Source organism: Motacilla alba, chromosome 3, assembly GCF_015832195.1.
Source record: "Motacilla alba alba isolate MOTALB_02 chromosome 3, Motacilla_alba_V1.0_pri, whole genome shotgun sequence".
NCBI classification, from domain to species: domain Eukaryota; kingdom Metazoa; phylum Chordata; class Aves; order Passeriformes; family Motacillidae; genus Motacilla; species Motacilla alba.
In genome coordinates, this window is record NC_052018.1 from 85,989,722 (window position 1) to 86,012,453 (window position 22,732).

Consider the following 22,732-nt stretch of genomic DNA (forward strand, 5'->3'; position numbering starts at 1 on the left):
CTGTTTACTGGCCTTTTAGGTGTGGTTGTGTTCCAGAATTAGGGACAGGTTTTTTTACTTGGTCTGGACTCATCCACACCTTGTATTAAGGAAACACTTGGGTTAGAAACCTGGAAGTTTGGCGATTTCAGGTGAAGAGTATTATTATAAATCAAAGGCAGTTTAAGTTTTTCAAAACTCTACTTGTAGTTCAGGGTAATACTGCTGCTCTCGAGATGTGGGATGCACAGTTTTGAATCTACTGATTTATGTGATCAGTTTATAATGTAAGTAATTCCTAAATATTCCTATACAGATTTTTGTTAATAGAATATATTTTGGTGGTACCTTGTCGTAACAAATGCAGGTGTCACTGTAGTGAGAGCACTGCCTTGATTATCCATTTTAAACAGCATTTCTAGTGCTAGGTACTTTGCCCTGAGATCCCACCTTTGGTTGTAGGTAACAGGGGAAAAAAACTATTGCTGCTTGCATGTGTTATGTAGATGGCAATTTTGAAGGGGAAGTTAATGGAAGTTAGAAATTCTCAACTAAAAAGTCGAGTACAAGGACTAAATTATTATTTGAATGCTTTGTTAAAGTTTGTTATTCCTCTCGCACAAATAAAATAAGTGATAAAATACAAATGTATACAAACTTAGTTTCTCTTAAGGAGTTGGTACTTAAGAATGAAAAAGATACACTAGAGAAACAGTTTAGGCACTCAGAGCTGAAGTATTATATTTATAAGATTAAAATAGAGAATCAGTCTTCTTGATTCTTTACCCTTTTCCATGATTGAGTCCTTCAGAGACCGAGGCACACGCATCGTTTGTGAGGGGAGGAGACAGCGTGCTTGCTGATAAATGGCCAGGTTACACCAATGTTTTTCAGGGTTGTTATTTAGTAATCGCATTATAAAGAGGAATTTGACAGAGCAATCTTTGAATCTAACCTTTGTTAGAGCAGTGATCTGCCCTCAAATTAGCAGAACTCTGCCCATGTCATTACTGCTTAAATATCTGCTGGAAGCTGCTGTGTGGGCTGAGTCACCCGGGCTCCGGGAGTTGTCACGTGTGGCTCAGACTCTGGGTCATGAACTGAGCCGGTGCTGTCCTCCACGGGAGGATTTGTTGTATTTTGGGACTGTGGCTGCAATAGCACATTTGATTTAGCGTGCTTCATGGCTATAAATGCCTTTACTCCTAGAGCTTGGAGGGTCCTTTCGAGCAAAGGGAGAAACGGTGTAGCTGATCGACATCTGAGTATTTAGATGTGGTTAGATAAACCGAAAAATGAAGGAACTAGCAGGATGATAGCGTGGAATTTGGAAAATAAAACCTGTCTTACACTGATTTCTCAGTCTCTTAGCAGAGATTTCACAGGAAGTGCTGGAATCTCTGGAAGTATTTAAAATACAATTCCATTGCAGTGTTCTTTCACTGTACAGAATATAAAAAATGTCATTTGGAGGATATAAAAAAGTATGGTTTTAGGTGCTTTATAAATGAAGCCTACACCTTTAAAAGAAATTACCATTCTTCTGTTAATTTGGGTGTTAGATTAGACATTTAATATTAGTAATTCAAGTCTGTTGTCATAATTCAGTTTAACTGCAGATTTCTGAAGCCTCCTGAAATAAGAAATAGACCAAGAAAATGCCAACTATAATTCTAACAATGAAAAAGTTAAGTTAAAAACTAGTTCTGACCATGAAAACATACACAGTTTCTAACTGTTGTAGACTATTTTAATGTTCACCAGACCTAGCTGATCATGAGACAGTGATAAGCAAAGGGAACTAAGAGGTTCTGATTTTTATTTTTAGTGGGATATTTTGAGTAATAATGACTTTGTGATGTGTTTTTAGTTTTGTGGGTGTTTTCTTGTCTAGCAAATGACAGCAAGTTGAAATCTTTTCCAGCTCATATGACTGAATCTTTCTACATTCTATATCAACTCATTTGGCTGCTTTAGGACACAGACAGCTGTGAAATGAGGATGATAATGCTTTTGATGTCCATGAGGACACTAAAATATATTGGTTAAAGCAGATAAAGATAAATTTGGTTTTTTAATGGAAAGCAAAACAGAATGTATTTTGTGAATTTTTGAAAGGGAAGATTTCACTATAAAAGTGATTTTTTTAATAACTAAATAATCCTGGTGGAGATTTTATGATTAACATAGCAATACTCTAGCTAAACTTTTTTAAAATCATATACTTTATAAAAGTGTTTTGGTAAAGCAAAGTGTCCCATACAGCAATAGGTTGGAATCATTACTTATAAGAAATGCAAAAGGATGTTTTAGAACTAACCATCACTTTCTCCTTTTCTGACACCTTTAAACCAATAGAATGGTCTGATATATTCCCAATAAGCAAAAAGGAAAAAATACACTAGCATATTTTTATAACTCTTCTTTTCCTTTTGAATTGCAGTTGACCTACCCCTCTACTTTCCTCGAGACCAACCAACCCTAACATTTCAGTCCGTCTACCACTTCACTAACAGTGGCCAGCTGTACTCCCAGGCCCAGAAGAATTACCCATACAGCCCCCGGTGGGATGGCAATGAAATGGCCAAGAGAGCAAAGTAAGTCAGATTGCTGTTTCCTACTAAGCATTCCATTTGTTTCATGGTCTTTGGTGGGTAGAAATTTCATGGACGTAACTGTGCATTTTCAGTGTTACAACAGCTGAACCTGTTCCTGTTCTCATACAGTCCTGGTGTTCCCGTAGATGAGTGTAGACAGGTACTTACTAATCATGCTTATTGCATTAGTGCCAGAGGACTGAACAAAAGAAGGCTCTTTCTGCCAGGCTTTGTATGGCACGGAGTGGTGACAGTCTCTGCTCCAGAGAACTTCCAGCCTAAGTAGATGAGATAGCCCCCAGCAGGAGGAACCTGCATGGTGGCAGTCAGTCAGGTAACTCCCTGGGGTTGTGTGGGTGTTGAGGGGACCCTGAAGGGAAGCATGTGAGATGGAGAGAGCAAGGAAGAAAAACCTGAAAGATCTGGAATTAGGCTGTAATGAAAAGGCATGGAAGAACAGGAGGTAGAGCAAACCACCATTCCAGCATAGGAGGCAGCTCTATGAGATCTTGAGAAAGTTATCTGAAAATCTGAATATCCCTTGCTTTATTGCTTTTTTTTTGTTGGATGGAAACAGATAATTGCTGTCTCCTTCCTCTGTATTTTTTCTGCAAGCCCTTGTTTTGGGCTGAGGAGAGATCATTTCAGTCTGTGTACCCCAACCCCTTTAGTTAATGATGACAGGGCAGCCTCACAGAGAGGTTCTGTTGCAAGGGCAAGCTGCCATAGGCAGTGGTGTCCCCAAAGCTAGCTATTGTCCCTGTCTTCTCATGAAGCAGAAGAGATTTTACCTGAATGGGGAGAGTAAGGCAGCAGGCTTGCTGCAGTGTTTTAATTTTGCAAAGTGTAAAAATGTTAGAACAGCGAGAGATTTAAGCAGGCTGATTATCAGTTGTTCAGCATGTAAAAGCATCAAACTGCATAAATCACAAGGCGTATTGGGATGAACATTTTGAATGACAGTCAGAAGATTAAATTAAATCAGCAAATATGCATAAAGAAGAGTTGAAACAAAAATAGTTCAAGCTGAGTAAATCAAATGAGTGGCATGGTCAGAGACTGTAATTTGGAAATAATGGAAGCAAACAACAATTGACTGATGCATTTGTAGATTTTTATACTAATTTAAATTCTGTGGAAAACTTCAAGTAATATTTGATTTGGAGTTTTAATATGCATTGTAATAAAATTTTTTTAGGTAGTATTTGGTTTTGCCACCATATTGTTTATAGGGGCACCATTTCTTAATCAACTACGATTTTTTCGTGTGTACGGACTTTCTTCTTTTCTCTAGCAGGATGAGTATTTTGTTTACTAAAAAAAAAAGCCAAGAAGAACAATAACTGGAAGCATTACTATGGCTTTTTTTATGACCATACTACAAAATGCATTTCTTTTGTAGCTGAAAGCTTACAAGTACCTATGTGCTGTCTGCTAAGTACATTCGCTTATGAGTGGGTGTATACAAATGGACTTCACTGCCCTGCACTTGAAATTTAGAAGTATTACAACAGTTCTCTTTAAAAGCACTAAATGTGTACACTTGCTATCACATGTACGTTTGGTGAGGTTATTCCCTCTTACGTTCGAGCCTCTGCATTGAAGTTTTACACTGGCTGCGTAATATGAGAGGGATGATGAGGAGCGGGGGAAGACAGCGTGCTGAAATGTCTGAAATAGCAATCACTGAGCTGCACAGAGACAGAAACTGCTCCACTTAAAAGCGCTTCGCTTGCAGGAACAGCTAGTGATTCCTGAGTAGGTACCATAAATAAATCTGGATCAAGAAAAATATGATGTTATGATACATGTGAGCGTATTTTAAGAAAGATTTTTAACACAATGGAGCATCTTATGTAAACAGTGTTTAAAATATTTGCTAGGCCTTCTTAGAATAGTTTCGTATGTTTTGACATAATCAAATAACTTCTTATTCTACTTAATTTTTACCACACACATGTTATGGACCAAGTATATGGGAATATATGTTGATATGTGGGAAAGCATTCTAATGAGACGTATTAGTTCAAACAACACATGAAAATTTCCCAAATAAAAACAGGGAAAAAAAGAATACATGATTTACCCTCCAGAAACAATGTCATTCTGCTCTGCTGAAGTAAATTTAGCCCTAGTTAAATCAGAGACCACTTGTTTGTGTTTCTAAATACTGTCAATTAGGTTTTGCTTATATATAGTCTTTTTCCCTCTTAGCAAAATTGTCTCCCAAGTGCTCAGCATTCTTTGAGACAAAACATCTCTGTTTATCTTCCTGTCCATTGCTCTAGGGCTGTAGGATCTCCCACTTGATATTCCAGTATCTGACCAAGTTCTCCACCCTTCTTTTCAGACTTCAGGGATCAATCTATCTTCCTCACTGGGGCTAAAGACACCATCAAGGATAGCTTTTGCTAGCTCTTGCACCAACTGTAGGAGCATCATCAAGTTTGAAATGGCATCAGTCACAGCTTTCCTCATCCTCAATTTTGGCAAGCCCTGTCTCTGTTTTCAGCAACTCAGCCTGTTTATTCATGGGCAGAGCTGTCATAAGTTCATTCCAAAGGGACTTTGATTCTGTGCCCAGCCTTCTCCCAAGGTTGTTTTGGTGTGGGTTGCTGATTTTTTTTCCAAACAGATGAGCCCATCCAGTTCCTTCAACTAAACTTGAAAGTCTTGGTATCCTTGCTTATCTCTGTGGCCCCCAGCATAAGTAGGCATCTCTTTTGAAGTTAGGACTTAACCCTTTGCTGTAGCCTTGAGACAATCAGTAGTAACTATAGGCAGGAGCAAAATTAGTTCTCTAAAACGCATACATATAAAAGTAGATTGTATGCATTCACACCTAGAGACATATCACCTAAATCTAAAAGGCAAATTCTCATATCAGAGTATCACTTTAGCTGGATCTTTTTTATTCAGAGAGAAAAACTGCCCATGTTCTTCCTGAAGTTATTGGAGCAATTTATATCTGTCTGATAAAGTCCGTGAAGTCAAGCCTCTTTTCTGTGTCCTCTTGGGCAGATTTTAAAATCACTGGGCTCCATAGCAGCCCACTGATTTAGATTCCTCACTGAGAGATAGCATCTGGTAACTGAAGCTTGCTATTGTCTTAGCCCAGGGGTTGCCCTCTGGCTTTATTTAATTCTGAAGGATGAATCAAGTCCTGATTTAATAATGTGATTTCAATTGCCTCCAGATTGCTTGTTTCTCAGCTAGCACAAAATTTTAACCTGTTCCTCCAGCTAGAAACAGGGAAACCAATAACATTAAAATTTTCTTACAAGCTGCTGAGATGCCATTTCCTCTCAGTTGGTATCTCAGGCTTTGCCTCTTGTAGGTCATTTATTTATATGTCTGTGGCCTCCTGCGTAAGCAGCTTCTCCAAAAGTTGTGGTCCTAAAATACAATGGGAAGCCTAAGAAAATACAGTAAATTATGGAAAGTTAGCAGCCTTGTTTGTGGTGTACGTGTGAAGTAAAACATCTCTGTGCAGTTTCCATGGGAAAGCTTTCTTGTCTTTTTGCTTAAATAGGCATTCAAGTGTACATAAATGGAGTCTTTAAAGAACGTGCTGACTTGAAGCCTGGGATTTTTTGAAGGAATACTGTAAATAAAGCTTGTTTGTTTATACAAATGAAATTCAGTTCTTAGATGCACTCTGGCCGAATTTCTGTCTGACCCAGCGCTACTCTGTAGACTTATACTTCAGGAGTGAGCAAGTTAAAACTCAGTTTATTCTTTTATCCTACATAAATCCACCTACTCATCATTAAAAATAGTAGGAGCATGGAAAACTGGTATCACAATAAGAAGTTGTTTCAAGGGTTTGTATTCTCTTTTTTTTTTCCAAGCTGGCTGATAAAACAGGTTTCTGAATGACAATGTTATCCCTGACCATTCAGTGTTTGCCGAATGTGGTGTAAATTTTATATATCCCTTAGGGCATTCAGAGGGTGAAAGCTTCAAAGGGCTCAAGTGCTCTCAAATTTATATTGGCTGTTGCTCTGCCATGAGGTCAAGTGCATCTTCAGATTATATGCAGGTGCATCTTGTGCAAGCCACGGCTGCAGCTTCGATTTGTGCTCAGCACAAGAGTGCCATGGTTAGGAAGTGTCAGGCTGGTGAACTGGGCCAGCCTCAGCCATACCTTCATCTTGAGTATCAGCAAATTAGATGATGTCGTCATGTGTATGATTGAGGCCCCCACTACAAGAAAGACCTTGAGGTGCTGGAGCATGTGCAGAGAAGGGCAGTGGAGCTGGTGAAGAGTCTGGAGCACAAGTGCTGTGAGGCATGGCTGAGTGAGCTGGGAGTGTTTAGGCTGGAGGAAAGGAGTCTCAGGGGTGACATTGTCACTCTCCACAGCTGCCTGAAAGGGGGGTGTAGCCAGGTGGGGATTGGCCTCTTCTCCCAGGTAACAAGAGCAAATGGCTGCACGTTGTGCCTGGAGACGTCTGGTTTGGGTATTTAGAAAAATTTCTTCCCCAAAAAGTTTGTAAAGCCAGGCTGCCCAGGAGGTAATGAAGTCACACACCCCCTTTGAGGTATTTCAAAGGTGTGTGGATGTGGCAGTTAGGACATGGTTTAGTGTTGGGCTTGGCAGTGATGGGTTAATCGTTGGACTCGATGAACTTGAAGGTCTTTTCCAACCTTAACAGTTCTGTGATTCTGTGATTACATTTACAGATTCAAATTTTGTATTTCTTAGTCTAATAAAAGGCTATTTGAAAAGAAAAAGGGACAGTTGTGTTGCTGTTTAGACATGTCAGTTGTAGTATGTCAAAGATTTGCTGTTCTAGTCAGTAAATTTTCTGTGCCCTAATGATTTTTTTTGGTATTTTGACATTAACCAGTTTCAACTCATCCATTTTTATTATTATTCATATTTCTTTCACATTTTAGGCTGAATATCTATTACTATATTTCAAATTCTTAAAAAATAACAACTTTCACAATTTTCATGAAACTTTTGAGTTCCAGCTACCATGAATCTCACTATAAAATTTACATGTAAATGTTGCACCCTTTTTATATCTTTACTTCTTGATAGGTGTAATTAAGGTAATAAATATTATTTTTATTCTTTGGGTTATATTTAAGGGGGTTTTTTTGCTTATTTGTAAAAGTATCAAGTTGTATTTGCCTGTATTATGTGATTTTTCCTGCACATTAGTCATCTTTAAAGAGCCGTTTTCCAAAAACTAACTTATTTGCAAGACATATACTCACTTCACAAAGCTTTTTGCATGACTGTCTTTGTCTCTGTTGCATGTTATTTTAAACTTAAAATGAAATTCATAAAAATGAGAGCAAGGAACAGAAGTATAAAAGCCAGGGACATCATTCTTCTCTAGGTGTGTGTGCCTATGTTCAGACACTTGCAGGGCTCAGAGGATTCTTTCTGAGGAAGAACGCCAGCATAGGTACAACTAAAGGCTGAGGTGGTGAGCTGGGTCGCTTGTTTAGCTCTGTTTTTTGATAGTTTTGCATCACAAACTGAACAGGAGTGATTTCCTTGCCTGAAATGGAGTGAAGCTGACATTTTGTTGCCGCTGGTGGGCCGCTCCTCAGAACAGACGGGGCAATACGCTGTGACAGCCATAACGAGAAGAGATGTGGCGACCCAGACGTGTGACGCTTACGAAGAAGTTAATTTGATTTTATACACCATTAAATCAAAACTGATTTTCTGTGGGAGTGTCAGCTGATCAGAATTATATGGGAACAATAGAAAGGAAAATGGAAAAAGCTACATTTTGTTAAAATACTTAGTGATTGTACTTGTCCTTGTAGTGTGTTCTGCAGTTGATTTACCAGCAAAACTTAATAACAAAATTATTTTGATTGTAAGATATAACAGGTGAAGTAGATAGGATTTTCAGTTAGAATTTTCCCAGTACATTCCTTTATTTTTACAAAGTTCTTCTGCATATAGTAGAGAATACAGTACATATCATGATAGTTGCACTTCTTGAGTCATATTTTTCATGTAGTTTTCTTTAAATGTCTCCCTGGATAATTAAGTCTGACTCTTAAGTTATGGTATGTTAGTTTCTGACAGGTGCCTGCCAGGGATCTTCAGTGCTGTCATGCATTATGTGGATTTCAGCCAAGACAGAAGGGCCTGGGTATTTGTTTCTGGTCACTTCTCATTAAAGCTTTGACTGTAGGAAAGAAAAACAACTATTTAAAGATGAGGAGTATAGGTGCTATAGGAAGTGCATAGAAATAAAATCTGTTAGGCAATTAGTTTTCCTGTGATTTTGTATAGATACTCTGTATATGTGTGAACTGTACATATGTGCATTTTGATATATAGTAAATATTCTTTCTGCAAAAATGTATTCTCGAACATTGACAAGAGAAATGCACAGAAGAGATTGGAGAAGTTGGCATGGTATAAGTGGAGTATAATAGCACTTTGCTGGAAGACAACTGCTTTGTAGGAATGAAAGGTTAGAATTTAATGTAGGTGGTTCTTGGATAACTGGGATTAAGTGGCGTTCTAGAAATACTGTGAAACACAGTCACTGTCTGATTTGGCTTTATTAGAGAACTCCATTATACATTTGTGAAAGCTGCTAGTTCTATATTAGAGCACGAAACTACAGTTAGGAAGGAACTTGCACAAAAAAATGTCCTTCCTTTTTCAAAAGAAAACGATAGAGAGAAATAAATGGGTTTGGAAGGAGCTGAGATTTAATAGCTCGGATAAATACTGTTGCTTGATCAGTTACAAAATAAACAGCTACATAAAAACAGTGAGCTCCATAGTCTTGTCTTTTGAGTAATACTCATAATTGTTCCATTAAGCTAGGTAAAACTCTGCATTCATTTAGCCCTCTATCATGTCTGTATCAATAGGTAGTAGTGGGTGCCTGTAGAAAAGCATGCAGAGCATGTAGTCATATTTCCATTGTATGTTCTACCATCCTCAAGGATTTCTTTATCCAGTACTGGTACATTTCTGTTAAGTAATCTTACCTGGCTTTCCTTCTGTTTGCTTGGTTTTTGAACCAACAGCATAACATCATAAAATTCTGTGGCAAGGGATCACACAGGTGTGGTGTGAATAACAAATTCTGTTGGCTTTTTGCATTCCTGCCTCCTCCTAGCTCAAGTTGTTGTTACCCTCTACTTCTTGTATGAAGAGAGGCAGCAAATAGTTAATCTACTGATCCCCTCCATAACCTTTGTTTTATGATACTCATCACGTCTCCTTTGTCACCTTTTCTCTTGTTCTGCTCACTCCTTCCTTCTCCAGAACCTCTCCATCTTTCTGCCCTTGTCCCACTTCTTTCTCCCTTTACTGTTTCTGTGATTTTCCTTCTGTTTCCTTTTCCATTACTCATGATGCATTCACCATGCATTTATATGGTGATATAATGATATTGTCTGATTTACTCTTTATTCTGCTTCAAACAGCATCTGATTTTGTTTTTTGCATACAGATGAAGGCTAGTTACAGTGTCATTTTAGCACCAACATCTCCTTTCTATCTGTTTTTCAGAGGCTGTGTTTTTTGTGGTAGTAAAATTATGTCTTTTTCCTCACATACTTCTTCTTTCATGTTTGTCAATACTGACTTTTCACCTGGTGTGTTATCTCCTAGTCTCCTAGTACTGTAAGAACTATCTGCAGTTCCTCATAATTGTGCCTTATTTTTCCTTCCCTGACTAAATTGTTAACACTAACAGAGCTTTCCATCTTCCTTTGCTCACTTTTGCATATCATGTAAGAATATGAACAACATGGGTCAGAACACCCATTTCTGTGCACTTCTCAGGTGACTTCACCCTAATGGTATTCATCTTGTCCTTTTCTTTGTATCTTGGCCTGCTGTTTATCCACTCATGGATCTTTTCTCCTTCTGTGGTAATTCAGGGGGTTTATGCCTTTGAAAAACCTTCCCAAATACCTGTAGGCAAGTTGAGCTGTGTGTGTCACTTGAATTTTTCTTGTCCCTGTGGTTTTGATACCTTAAGAAAATAGGAGACTTGAGAAGCACAAGTTTGGCTCCTACCCAGTATATCATATTTTTTCAAGTCCACTAATTTTGGACTATTTGTGAATTTTTATACTCATTTCTGTTAACAGTCTCTATTAATTTGTAATGTATGGACATGAGATTCATTGAGTCATAGCTCCTTCTATCCTCCCAGACCTCCAGACCTTTTTTTAATTGACATCACACTTCTCTGGTACCAAGGAGTTTTAAGCAGGAGGTTACAAGCTACTTAAGAGTTTAACTTTCTCACACTTGAGTTTCTCTGGAACTTGGGTGTGAATGTAATCTAGGGCTGCTGATTTGGTTGTGTTTTGCTCATTTGTTCCTTTCCTTTTTGGCTGACTTATGTGTATGAGTTGAGTCTCTTGGTACATTTCTTGGAAGGCCAGATTCTGGTATGGCAACATTTTTAAGCACCTTAATTTCATTTATTCTTTGTGACTTTATTTCTTCTGAGTATTCTTTTTACTTTTTGACCACATTTTGCATTGTTTGACAAGAGTTTATTTCAAGGGTGACAGTTAATTTGTTCCTAGAATTATGTTTGTATTTGTTTTATTCTGTTTTTACCTGTTAGCATTAAGGTTTATTTCTGTCTGGTTTTCCCCTTTGGATGGGTCTCCAATCTTTTGAGCATTTACTTTTACTTCTAATAGCAAATATGTATCCTTTGAATAGCAAAAAGAAACAACTGCTTTCATATGTTTTATATAATCACAGATGTGTGGCGTCTCATCCGTTTCCTTCTGACTGGTTTGTCCTAATGAATATCCAAGGAGGTTTCTTTTATGGTTTGGTATGTTGCCTTCGGCCCCTGTTGATAAGCAATCTGGCAAAGCAAAGCGGATGGCATGATGAAATCAGTACTTCCACCTGCAAGCAAACTTTGTTTTCAGGGATGCTGGTTGTCAGACTCGTTATGGATGCATCTGTGGTGTAACTCTTCATTTCTGCCTCTGAACTACAATTAAGGGGTTCAATAATCTCTTAAAGATCATTCAAATTCTATTATTACTACTGTGAGCTCCTCTCTTCTTGAATCTCTACACTTGTCTTTCCTTACAAGCTTCACTCCTCAACGTATTCTTGACCAGTCTTTTCTGCTTTCTCTTGCTACTTATCACTACTTTCACACATTCTTTACCCTGCCTTTTAGGCTTTGAAGAGGTTCCTAGTTGCATCTCATCTCACATTGACTCTCTCCTTCAAATCTAATAAAAAGTTTGTTAAATGATTGCTCTCCAACAGCAGAGCTCATTGTGCGTTTGCATAGCCTAGATGAGAGGAAATAATGCGTGCCTTGAATAAACACTACCTCTTTAAGAAGTTAGCCTTTACCTGGAGAGGGAAAATATGGCTATGGCACTTCAGCAACTAGGAAAAATAGAGCAGACTTATCATACTGTAGCTCACAGGACTGGAAATTTCCTGCAAGTTAACAATGTATTTTAAAAGACTCTATGAAGATTGAGTTTTTCCATGATGGCCTTGGAATATCATTCTCATGATCCACTGATAAGGAAACAGAGTGACCATGCTGTGACCGAGATATTCCAATGCACCCTTCACAGACACCCACTGCTCTGTGGGGAAAATGGAAGTTAAGAAAGCAGAAGCAAAATTTGCTATGATCTAAGACCACAAACCTTCATCTGACTGAAGCACATCTATTTATGTACATTGTGGAGAAGGTGAAGGAAGTGAAGTGTTTTATCTCTTGAACTGACTGGCAAGCAGAAGGCATTGATGAAACCGTTTCAAAACGAGAAGTTCATTTTTCTGTGTGTGCTTTGGAACACTTAGATTCACTGTGTCTGTGCAATACACCTTTGTAAATTTTTAAATATCTATATCAGAAATCTGTGAGACATAAAATACCAGAGTCTTGAGTTCCAGATGGTTTTAAAAAGTTGCTTTCATAGTTACTGGCCTTGGTCTATATGAACTGATTATGTCCAATAGCTGTAATTTTTATCTGTTATTGTCAGTAAAGGTCCGTGCATTTGGAGGACATATATTCTTGGAATCAAAATTAGCATCTTTTACGAAGTGATAACCCTACTTATGCTGCTGCTTTAAAATAAACATTAATTGCCAGCCTACATGATGATCTGCAATCTTGGCTCCACAGCATTTCCTTAGAACTCCCTTCCTTTATATTTTGCTTTTAGTCAGGTTGTTATATTTATGGTTGTTTCGTGCTTTGAACAGATTGTCAAAATTCATTTTGCTTTATGGTAAGTTGGGCAGCAAAGTCATCTTAATTTTTACAGCAGACCAATGTTGAATTCTTCACTTTATTTATAAAATCAGTTTATACCATAGGTTTTTTGGAAATGAAATGAAAATTTAATTTTTATTTCTGTTTGCTTCATATGGATTAAAGCTACCTGTTAATTCTGCAATCAGCAAACTGTTGAAAAACATATCTAAATATAACATTTTTTGTACCTTTCTGTGTGACTTGAATCAGAAATAGCAGTAACTCCAGAAAGAACTTCTGGAGGAAAAAGATATTGTTAGTAAAATACAGAAAACAGCTTTTGGACGTGAGTGAATATTAATGTTTAAACTTCTGATATATACTTGGTTTCACTAGTTCTGCCACTTCTATTTCCTGTTACAGTTTTGGTTTGTTTGTAATTTTGGAGACAGGTTTCTATTGTGCAGTATATTAAACTGAGCTGAAAACAACTGTATTTCTTAAAAACTTGCATTTTGATGGCTGCCCACAGCAGATCTCCAGATCTCTTGATGCTTGATTACTGTTCTGTCTGTCCATCAGCCTGGCTGCACAGTCAGTGCCTTGCAAGGACTGGCAGGTAGAAACAGGCAAAAAAAGTTTACTAATCTCCTTGTGGGTAATTCACAATAAAAGGAGGTAGAGAGAGAGAAATGTTAGAAGAGGAAGAGGGATTGTGATGCTTTTTTTATTTATTTTTTTTTTGGCACACAGGAAAAAAATTGCTAGCAGCATAATGGTATTGTGCACTGACTCCCTTGTACATTTGCATGTTTAGCCAGTTACAGTAGCAGTAATTTAAGAACTATTGTCTTGCTGTTGTATAAACACTTCAGATGTTTGCTTGGCATCACCAGTTCTGGAGATGTATAAAATGGAGAACTGTGTAGACATTGTGTTTCACATAAAAGCAAAATATTTGCTATAGATAAAGCTGCCTAGTAAGGAAATTCTAAACCACATCCCAAAGAGCATACCATCAAGAAGCTTAGTTTAGAAACGTGAATACATGCCAAGTGTCGTTATGTATATTTGAAGCGAGAAAGAAATCCTGGAAGGTACCTATTTCATTCTGCTGCTGTGCTTGGAGAAGTTTTTGTGATGTTCAGATTTGAATGGTGGTGATTTAGAAATGGTGCTGTCTCCTGAGTACTTTGTGCATTCTGTAATAGTCCTGATTTTCATTAGCTCCTGAGCCTCTGCCACTTGGCACCTGGCCCTGTTGTGGGCCTGCCTGCCCAGTTCCAGTTAGGCAATCAAAAGTTAGAGTGCTGAGAACTATTTCTCACTTCAGTTTTTGTAACATCTTAGATGTGGAGACGATACAACTATCATTTTCTCCTAACAGAGGGGTCGCAAAATGTCTGCTGTAGAGTTACTCTCCTGTTACCCCATAGTTACCCCAAAGCAGGAGATGGGCTGATTCAGCTTTGCTGTGAGTGCTCATGTATCTTTAGCCTGGTGAGGAGTGCTGTGGAAATGCCTATGAATAAATAGACAACATGGTTCACCCAATGGAAATATGTTTTTAATGCATTATATATGGTAAAAATAGCAAAGAGGTTCAAATGTCTTATGTCTGTGTTTAAAAGGAAAAAGCTGCGCCTCAAACGTTGGCATGAGGCCTGTTAAAAGAATGGGCTCTCAGTAGATATCCACACTTTTGTATTCAGCCCTTGTTCAGTGCAAGGCATAGAGGTGCTGGAGGAGGGCATGAGCATGGGTTAAGGACATAATGAGCAGTCATCTGGAATATGACCTAAATACATACCCACTGTTGGAATTAATGCACCAATTTATTAATTTAAGTTTCTTTTGTTAATTAGCGGTAATCATGTTGAATTAGGTAGCTCCTGACAAAAGGAATTTAGAAAGAAAACTTATATCTGTAAAAAAAGACTGGTTGGCATCTTTGATTTTGTTCTGTCAAAAACAAACAGGAAATCTTAGAAAGTTTTGAAAGTTATGGTAAATACCTTCTGTTCAGGAGATGAATTTTTAGGGGTTACAGGAACCAAATCGGCTGGATGTGCCTGTGCGGTCACAGGAGGACAAACCCTCTCATCTGGCATCCAGAAGGTATTGTTGTAGGTGTTCAGTATTTTCAAAACCAGTTTTCACTGTGTCAAAACAAGTTTCAACAGGAACACAAAAATACAAAGGCACACTACATATGTATGTATGATCCATGCAAAAATACTTTGTACTTCAGAAAGTGAGTAATCAGGTGACGTTGATAAAGCCTGGAGAAGCTCTTTTATAATTCTAATATGTCTATAGTGTTGAAATAGTTTCTATAACAAGATTTTATTGCAAAATGTCAGCATAATAATACTAGTCTGGAAGGAATAGGTCAAAAACCTCAAGAAGCCTCAGTTGTCCTTCACTCTGACCTACACCCTTCTTCATGCCTGTTTTCACCAAATTTAATTGAAAGCGGGGAGGACATTGCTGTTCTAGCTAATTTATGAAGATCAGTCATCTATACAGTTGATGTTGCTCTATCAGGATTCAGTGTATTTGAAGAAACTTGTAGATGTCTTGAAGCAATTCTTCTAGGGTACAGCAGAAAAGACGTATGGGATGCAAAATGATGTAAATCCTAGAGGATTCCTTTAAAAGAAGTAGACAGCAGTTGGGACAAATGCCTGGGATTCTTGGTTGTATCTGACACAGCTAGACAGGATACAATTCAGTCCTTACCTCAGTCCCAGAATTATTCAAACAAACTCAATTTACCTTCTGGACAATCAGACAATAGACAACTACTGAGGAGAATGGGGTACTAAATGCAGACCTTACTCCAGAAGACTTAGAAGGATTAAGTAGAACTATTCAGAGATCACCATGACTACAGGAGTGCCTGCCCAGGTCAGATCTATTAACTTGAAAAAGTTTTAGAAAAGAACTCATATTTTCCTGTATGCCTTGCCTAGAGTAGGAGAAAATGGATGTATTTGTCAAATACACTGGCTACTATGATTTTGAATATGCTAAGGGTCTGTAATTAGAGTCAGATATTTACAGAATTAAACCACACTTGCAGTACTTACTAAAATATCTTAGAAGAATTAACTAAAATATTGAAATAATGAGTAGTATTTAAGAATAAAGTTTGCTCTCAAAGCCAGTAGTAGGAAAAAAATCCAAATGTGAGTCTGACTTCAGATTACAAGCAACACAATACATGTGCCTGATGCAGTGAGAGAAGGTCTCTATGTCTTTATGAAAAGATGAAGATTGTGGCTCAAGGGCTTTAATTTGCCAGTAAGGACACTGTGCTGGTAGCAGAAGTGTTGCTGTACTGCTAAGTCTGTTCTTGATGTGGACCATCATGATGATTTCATCCCCTTCATTTTCCTCAAATCATCTCTTGATGGAAAAAGCACTTGAAAGTCCCACATCTTGAACTGAAACAAGTGAATGCATGAGTGCAGATAGGGCTAGCACGGGTGAATTTGAGATCAGCATGCTGGAAATCTTGGCAGTTATAAACTGAGGAGTTTGAGGGGAATATATTTTGTGAATGACTTGGGAAGATGATTCATCACCCCATGATGATTGTCCTTGTCCCAGACATAAAAAGCAGAAATCTCATTGATACAACATGTTGTATGCTTTTTTCCATACAGAGTTTGAGTCTTGATCTTCTGCTCTGAATTTACCACATGAAGATTTTAAGAGAAATAGAAACACCTAAACAACCCTTTCAACTTGATTATACCAGCAGCAGTAACTAGAACACAGTTGTATAGCTGGCTATAGTACCAGTCCAGCAAAAGCAACAGCAGAAATCAAGTGTGTTGGTGTTAGAATGCTTTCACCATAAATATATGGGAAATTTTGTTTGACGGGAGATTGCAGCTACATAATTTTAAATTTTTGCAGATTTTCAGCATAGATATGTGAAAGCAAAAGGTATTGTCAGGTGGTCAATGGAGATTTTCTACCAACTGCATTTAAAAAACACAGCACTAAGTTACCCGGGGGAAAAAAAACCAGTACAATTAGAATGAAAATTCACAAAAGCATGTGAATTCTGAGTCAAGTATGTTTTAAGCACGGCATACCCATACCCTGGGATTTAGACATATATGGGCTTCTGGAGACCTTGTACCACACTCAGTGTTTCATATCACTGGAAAATATGTAAACAGCAGGTGAGCCAATTCTACCTTCTTTTAGATACTTACCACTTGCAATTACAGCAAGACTTTCTTTCCACTGGATAATAAAGTGACGGAAAGAGAAGTGCTTTACTCTCGACAGACGTCCTTGAGCATAGCACCTGGAATTCATTGCACTGTGTCAAGTACATATAGTGGTTAACTACAGCAAAATGTGTTGTTTTCTGGAGTGATGAAGAAAAATTTCCATAGAAACCTCATAACTTACTACCTTGAACTTGGAAAATGACCATTTGAGGGAACAAAAACGAATAGACAAAAAACAATGGAGTCTTATAAGAAGCTCAACAAAGTGTTAGACATGTGCCCATAAGTGTGTGAAGACTGGCACCCACTCTAGGCTGAAAAGAAAGCAACTTTTTAAACACTGTTTAAGCTGGAATAGAAACCATTGTGAGAAGGATACAACACTCATTATGTGTTTTACTTTCTTTACATGAGTGTTGATTGTACTCAACACTCATGTGAAGAATATCTGTGTATTTTGTACAAATGAGTTTCTCTGTACTTACAGGAGAATTTATGCAGGTCTTCTGAGCTTGGTATAAGATCAGTGTGATACAGACCCACCAAGAACATGGTAGATGAAAGCTGGAGAAAGAAGGATCTCTGTCTTTCCCAGAAAGGAGAAAAGGCATTGATCAAAAGCTGATTTCTGACATTTGACAGAGCCCTGAAAGACCATAGGTCAAGTTAGCTTTCTTATCGTCAGTGTAATTCAACAAGTGCCTAAATTACTGTTGTTGGATTTTTTTAATAACAGTTCTCCAGAGCTGAAAAACATACCTAGTGTATATAAAAGTAATAATTTCAAAATAGTTTGGAGATAACTTGAGAATATCATGTGGCAAACTTTCTGAAAAAAAAGCTTTCATATACTTTTTTATGAATTCCTATGGTATAGCACAGATCATAGTTATTGAGGGTGTAAACTCATGTGAATGTGTTAATATGAACAGAGTATGAGGAATGTATCTTTTTCCAAATTTCATGTTTATATTCACTGTTTCTCTGTGCCTGTATGTACAGCATGCTAGAGCATGAGTGCTCTCTCTTGATTTAAAATCTTTCTAAAAGGAGTAGCATTGCATGTGAAAGATGCCTTTACCATGCAGTCTATAGCACAGTATTGTCCTTCAAAAAATTTTCTATTTCTCTCACAATTATTTCATGTAATCTGTCATGACATACTAGTTTGTGTCATGGTCCTGTTTGGGCAGAAACATGTACTTTGACTTCAATGCGAGATGGTCAATAGATGAAGCTTACTCAGAAGGTGATTGCTGCTTCTTTTCCTCCTTACTGGTGACCTCTGGAGAGATTGTTGTAATTAAAATGTTGTCATTTCCATTTCACAGGAAATTCAGGTATTTTAACACATGGTTTTGTCCCAAACTTTGGATGAAAAGAAAAAATTTAGAAAAAGGTTTCCAGTGTTCATTAAGGAGTTTCACTTGCCTTCTCCTACTTCCCATCTTTCCTCCTCAATCTACCAAATGTGCTGTAGCTGAGACAGTCCTATCAGGCATACTGGGCTTTTAGATCTCTTAGCAGGGCCTGTTTTGGTTTGGTTTAGGGGGGTTAAGGGAGCAGTGTTAACTTAGTTTTTTGTGGTATGTGTGATGAACCATAATTATCTCTGATTTTGTTTCATCTGAGATACTTAAGGTGTATGGTAGAGGGACAGAAATGGAGGAACATAAACTGAGTACACTTGTGGTACTGCATTTGCTTCAGTCTGGAGAAGACCAAAATAATAAGGGCAACTTTAAGCATGTACTATAAGGTATAAAAAGAAAAAAAAGCAGACATTTAAAATTATGAAGTACTAAAGGAATTTTTGTAGTGTATGGGACATTGCCAAGAGGTTCGTATGAACTACCAGTGAAATAAGATCCTCTTTCAAACAGTACATCTGATCAGAATGTAGGGAGGTGTTACTTAGTTTTGCAGCAAAGGATACAAGCTCTCCTGCAGGAATCAGTGAAAAGAAAGGATGCAAGTGTAGATAAAGTTGGTGTGGGAGGATGTTTGTGGTATCATAAGCATTCATTCTGGAATTTACCTAATAGAAAAGGCATATATAATTACGGCATATAATGCACTAAGTGTGGGTTTAATACAAAGCACAGAAATGCTATAAAGAAAAAAAAGTAAAATGAAGGAAAATAATTCTGATTGTATCCCATTTAATGATTAAGAATTTCTACAGTTTTGGAAGAGGGGAGTTTCAAGTAACATTTATCAAGTCAATTAAGATCACGTGCATGGAAGAAAGTCTGCAGAGAAGCTATCAGAGAGGAAGGGGGAAGCTGTTTAAAATAAGCAAGCAGAGAAGCATAATTAAATGCTAGGACAGATAAAGCAAGGACAAGTAAAAGGGATAGATCCTGACATTGACAACATGTAGGTGGTACTCCATGAGCTAGGAAAATACATAGAATTAAACAGGACTTACAAAAGCTACAATTTCAAAGGTATGGTAGAGAAAACATATACAGAAATGGCACTCAGCTGTTGAGATCAGGAGACAGGCAGACGTTCTCAGCTGGTTTATGTTCGTGTGCGTGCCAGCATGAACAATCACTTTGCAGGCATAATTATGAGGGTTGTTTTCTGAACTTTGCTTCAATAAACCAAAGTGTGTTCTGTAAATACACAGCACAATCTGTATATGCTATAAAATGTGCGTGCTGGTTGTCCTCTTTATTATGGTTGTTTCCATTTCTGGGATCAGCTCCTCAGTCCAGAAATGCTTTTACTTTCCATTGCTCTTTTTACCTTTGGACAGCATCTCATATGTGTTTACATCTGGTGCACAGAAGCTGACTGCAGCTATCTGTTCATTAATTTGCCAGGCACAACCTCACAAAGAGAGAGGAGCGTTCTCTTTGTGGTCTTGCAACGTTTTTAGGTTTGGAAGGTGTGAGGAAGTATGGTTGCTGTTCAGTGATTGCCAAAGCTTCTACTGCAGTTATGAAACACATCATGATTGTGAAGCTGATCAGTGTGTGTTTGCTTCAGGAGGTAAAACAGCAGAGAGATCAGGAATCTAATAAATGACATTGCAGCTATTCTCACTTTAGATTTCTTCTCGGTGAGAACAGGAGAGAAATTTATAGAAACCAGTGATAGAAATAGAAAACAAAATTTTAAAAAAATAGAGAAATTGAAAGTTTAACACAAAACACAGTAGGCAGAAACCAAAGGCAGAATGATAAAGCAACTTCTAATATAAGTGGCAAGTAAAGGACATCCCTGGGACATGTAAAACACCATTCTTACATGGTTAAGTATATCAGCAAAAAAATCTCAAAGGTAGAGTTCTAACTCAATTTTAGATATGCAGGATTAGCTCATTTTATGGATTTATGAGTCGCTTGATCCTTTGCAAAGAAGATAGACTAAGATCCAAAATATACAAAGCACACTTTAAAAAAGAGCATTATCCTATAAATTTTGAAGTTTAATAAAAGGACTCACCATTCATACGATGTTGTTAGTATTTATTTGCTGCATTTCATGTAAACTGCTGCCATCAGCAATGACAGTATTGTGTCAAGGTTTCTGAGACAGATAAAGAGTTTATCTCCTGCCTGTATTCTGACTTCTCTTCACTATTTTCCTGCTCCATTGCCTTGTCTGTCTTTGGACCTTTTGTACCATATGTGAAGCCTTCTCCACATAGGGGAAATAGGAAACATGGGAAACATCTAGTGCTTCAATTCATGTTTTTAAGATTACTCCTTCCTAATCATGTATTTTCTGTTTTTTTCACTAGGACATATTTCAAGACTTTTGTCCCTCAGTTCCAGGAGGCAGCATTTGCTAATGGGAAGCTTTAGACAGCTTTGGGCGTGGAAACTATACTGGACAGATCCTTCAGTCTGCACATACCAGCCCAGAAGAAGGATGCCTGGAAATGGGTTGGACTGTCTTGATAAGTGCTTTCTTGCCTCTGAACTGGTTTTGGTAGCTTCAGTTTTTGAAACAAAGACCTCGCTAGCATGCTTAGAGCTGAGTATTTGATATTAGTCCTACCCCTTTGCCTCTGCCACCACCATTCCTTTATATGTCTATTGGATTAAATTTTGAAAGGCGTGTATTGATACGATAACGCTTTCTTGTGCCAACAATGTCCTGTACATTATGCCTTGTTTCCTTGTCTTCAGATGGTCTAAATTGGATTGCTCTTCCCTATGGAAATATGATGTTATGTGTACATTTAGTTAACATTTTCAGCTTATCCTAAGGAAACATAAAACTGCCGTATGTACCAGGAATGCCTGATGGACTGTACAGTGCCATATTCTGCCTTGGAGGTTTGTGTCTCACTGTGGTTGTAACTCTCACAGGTATGGATATGAGTTGCACACTTCAATTCTCAGTGCCTTTCCAGTTGGTCTGAAGTTAATATGGCAAGGTGTTTGAGGTTTGGTGGTTTTTCTAGTACTTCTGCTGAAAGCTCATTTTATGTGAAATGTTAGGCTTTTATGCTTCCAGTTGTACAATTTTGGTGTTTTCCTAATAAGTGCCCCTTGCCATTACAAAAAAGTTCTGTTTCTTTAGTACCAACATGCAAGGAACTAGTTACATAAACCAGTATAACAAAATAAAGCTCTTTCATAGACCTGTAATTTTTCCAAATAAGATAAATACTGCTAAGAAGCAAACTTTCAACAAAGGAATGAATGATGTCTTGGAAAATAGCTGATGAAATAATGTAGGGGAATAAGTATTCAGCTTAATGCTTAAGTTCAGCATATCTTCTCAGAAAATATTTTTAAGTGTATATAACTGGAAACATTACCTCTCCTAATTCTGAAATGCCAAATGCAAAATCCTGCCTATTCATCCTTTCTTTCCTGCTTGTGTCAGGCGCACCAGTTGGGACTAATGGTCACAATGTCACTTCCTCAATTAATTTGTGAATAGACCAAGGTACTTTCCAGTAAGGAATAAAATTAACAAAGTATGTTGGCTTATAAATGGTATCTGGAAAATGTGCCCTACTTCTGCTAAATACAAGGAACTAAATAAATAGTATACAGATGATACAGTGGAACTGGAAAACATTTTATTTTAAATTATACACTATAGCATCACATGCAAGGAAGTCTCGTCAAGCTACTTGATTGGCAGTATTCTCCTACCCTTTCTACAACTTGTTATTTCGCATGAAAAGTAGTGCTTTTCAGGGTTTATATTCCCCTAGGAATACAGATGGGTTTTACCTAGTGAAGCTTAATAATTAAGAATTATGCAAATAATTCGCCTCTAGAAACTACAAGTATTTTTAGCTAGTTTGTGGGCAAAATTTAATTTATGTTTCATACTGAAGTTCTTGGCTGAAAATTAAGCTGCAAACAAAATCTGTATTGTAAGAATAAATACAAGAATAAGAAGTTCTATTGCAAGTCTGCAGAGAAGGCGTATTCTGTCCTGTGACCCACCCCTTTGTGATTCTCAGTGCATTATCTGAGCACTGTCAACAGTTTGAAAGGTCTGAGGCTGAATTCCCTCTGTGGTGACATTGCATGAGGCTTTTGCATGCTCAGAGCAGATGTGGAAGGTTATCTCTGGTTGGGGGCTGTGTACAAATTAGGAATAGGATGGGATTGTTAGCAATGCATTTGAGTTGTTTTATTTTTTAGCATTAGTTTCATTACATGGTTATGACCATGGGAAAATGTTATTAGTTCACATCTTAGGCAGTAGA

General features: G+C 37.6%; 1 protein-coding gene across 3 annotated transcripts in view; it reads left to right on the forward strand.

Annotated features, from left to right (window-relative positions):
- Window positions 1–22,430, forward strand: part of BABAM2 (BRISC and BRCA1 A complex member 2) — a 161,758-nt gene extending 139,328 nt beyond the window's left edge. For all 3 annotated transcript variants that reach the window (XM_038132577.1, XM_038132575.1, XM_038132576.1), the window contains 2 exons: window positions 2,423–2,576; window positions 20,795–22,430. In XM_038132577.1, the coding sequence (XP_037988505.1) occupies window positions 2,423–2,576; window positions 20,795–20,858 (218 nt within the window). In that variant the 3' untranslated portion in view covers window positions 20,859–22,430. The remainder of the gene's footprint in view (window positions 1–2,422; window positions 2,577–20,794) is intronic.
- Window positions 22,431–22,732: the final 302 nt, after the last annotated feature.